Source organism: Psittacula echo (genome assembly GCF_963264785.1).
Source record: "Psittacula echo genome assembly, chromosome: 13".
Taxonomy (NCBI): Eukaryota; Metazoa; Chordata; class Aves; order Psittaciformes; family Psittacidae; genus Psittacula; species Psittacula echo.
In genome coordinates, this window is record NC_137749.1 from 8,715,090 (window position 1) to 8,716,806 (window position 1,717).

A 1,717-nucleotide genomic window follows, 5' to 3' on the forward strand; every position below is an offset into this window, starting at 1 on the left:
CTTTTGGAAAATGATCCATTAGGCTCTGATAATCAGGATACCCGTACTGCTGGGTGTCTGCATTGGCAAGACATCTTTGAACGTCTGACCGCGGACTTTATCAGTAAGTAGGAAATACCCACACGACGGCTCTGGAAGGAAGAATCGTGAGCGACCGAAATCCAGGGCGAGATTACTCCAGCCCCGCTTAACTGGGAGCGGGCAGCGTCCCTGCAAGCTGCCCCTGGAGCGGGGCGCCGGAGCGAGCAGAAGGACATCTCCCCAGCTCCGGCGGGAGACCCCAGCCCCGCGGTTTACGGGCGCGGGCGGTGCTGCTGCCCACCGTGCGAGTCCCCCCCGCGGGAAGGGCCGGGCCGGCCGGGCGGTGGGCGGGCGCCCCGCGGCTCCTCATAAAGCGCTGCCCGGCGGCGGCGGTGAGCGGAGCTGGCTCAGCTGCCGTCCGGAGCCAGTGGTACAGGTCCGTCCTTTCACCGGAGGCTTCGGTGCGGCAGCAACATGACTTCGGCGGCGCTGGAGATTTTGGGGCTGGGGCTGGGCATCCTGGGCTGGGTTGGGGTGATCCTCGCCTGCGGGCTGCCCATGTGGCAGGTGTCGGCCTTCATCGACGTGAACATCGTGGTGGCGCAGACCATCTGGGAAGGACTGTGGATGACCTGCGTGGTGCAGAGCACGGGGCAGATGCAATGCAAGGTGTACGACTCTATCCTGGCGCTGCGGCCCGAGCTGCAGGCGGGCCGGGCGCTTACCGTCCTCGTGGGGCTGCTGGGGCTGGTGGCGCTGATGGTAACCGTGGTGGGTGCGCAGTGCACCAACTGCATCCGACCCGGCAAGATGAAGTCCCGCATCGTGGTCGCCGGCGGGGCCATCTATGTCCTCTGCGGGGTCCTGATCCTCGTCCCGCTCTGCTGGTTCGCCAACATCGTTATCAGCGACTTCTATGACCCCACGGTGCCGTCGTCCCAGAAGCGGGAGATAGGGGCCGCGCTCTACATCGGCTGGGCGGCCACGGCCCTGCTGCTGTTCGGGGGCTGCCTCATCTGCTGCTGCTCCTGCTCCCAGCGAGATGAGAACTCCTTCCCCGTCAAGTACTCGGCGCCCCGGCGGCCCACCTCCAACGGCGAGTACGACAAGAAGAACTACGTCTGAGCGGGGCTGTCCCGCTCGCCGCCCCGGCCCTGCGGGGACACGGACAGACTGCTGCGAGCCGTCCGGTGAGCTTCGGCGCTACCCTGCCTGGCGGTGCTTCTTATCGGGGACCCCCGTAAAGCGGCAGCCCTAGGCAGGGCGGCGCCCTGCTGCCCGCCGGCCCGGCGGGTCTGGCAGCTCCGCAGCGGGTAGCGCCGAGCCCGGTACTGACCGCCCGCGGTGCCGGGGTGACCCAAGCCCTCCCCGGCCGCACAGCGCAGCGGAACCGGCGGCTTCCCGGGGCGGCGCTGGGGACGCAGGAGCCCGGCCGAACAGCCGGGAAGTCTGCTGGGATGCCCCGTTCGGGCTCTGCCGCCTGCCCTCCGGGCTCCCGCCGCCGCACCCTGCCCTTCCTTGGCATTACCGTGGGGGACTTGTGAGTACTTCACCGCCCGCTCCTGTTACTGGTGTCTCTCGGGGCGCCGCCAGGCCGGTGGGATCGTGCCGCCGGGAGTGCACTGCTTCAGAAGCTTCCCGTCTTCGTTTTCTCAGCTGAAAACTTGCCTCTGGCTGTTCCCGATGGGACTTTCAC

At 67.6% G+C, this 1,717-nt stretch overlaps 1 protein-coding gene across 1 annotated transcript; it reads left to right on the forward strand.

The window, feature by feature from the left end:
- Positions 1 to 495: 495 nt before the first annotated feature.
- Positions 496 to 1,146, forward strand: CLDN5 (claudin 5; the record flags this gene model as incomplete). Its single annotated transcript, XM_080628596.1, has 1 exon — positions 496 to 1,146. The coding sequence occupies one exon, from the start codon at positions 496 to 498 to the stop codon at positions 1,144 to 1,146; it is 651 nt and encodes a 216-aa protein (XP_080484722.1).
- Between the last annotated feature and the right edge of the window lie 571 nt (positions 1,147 to 1,717).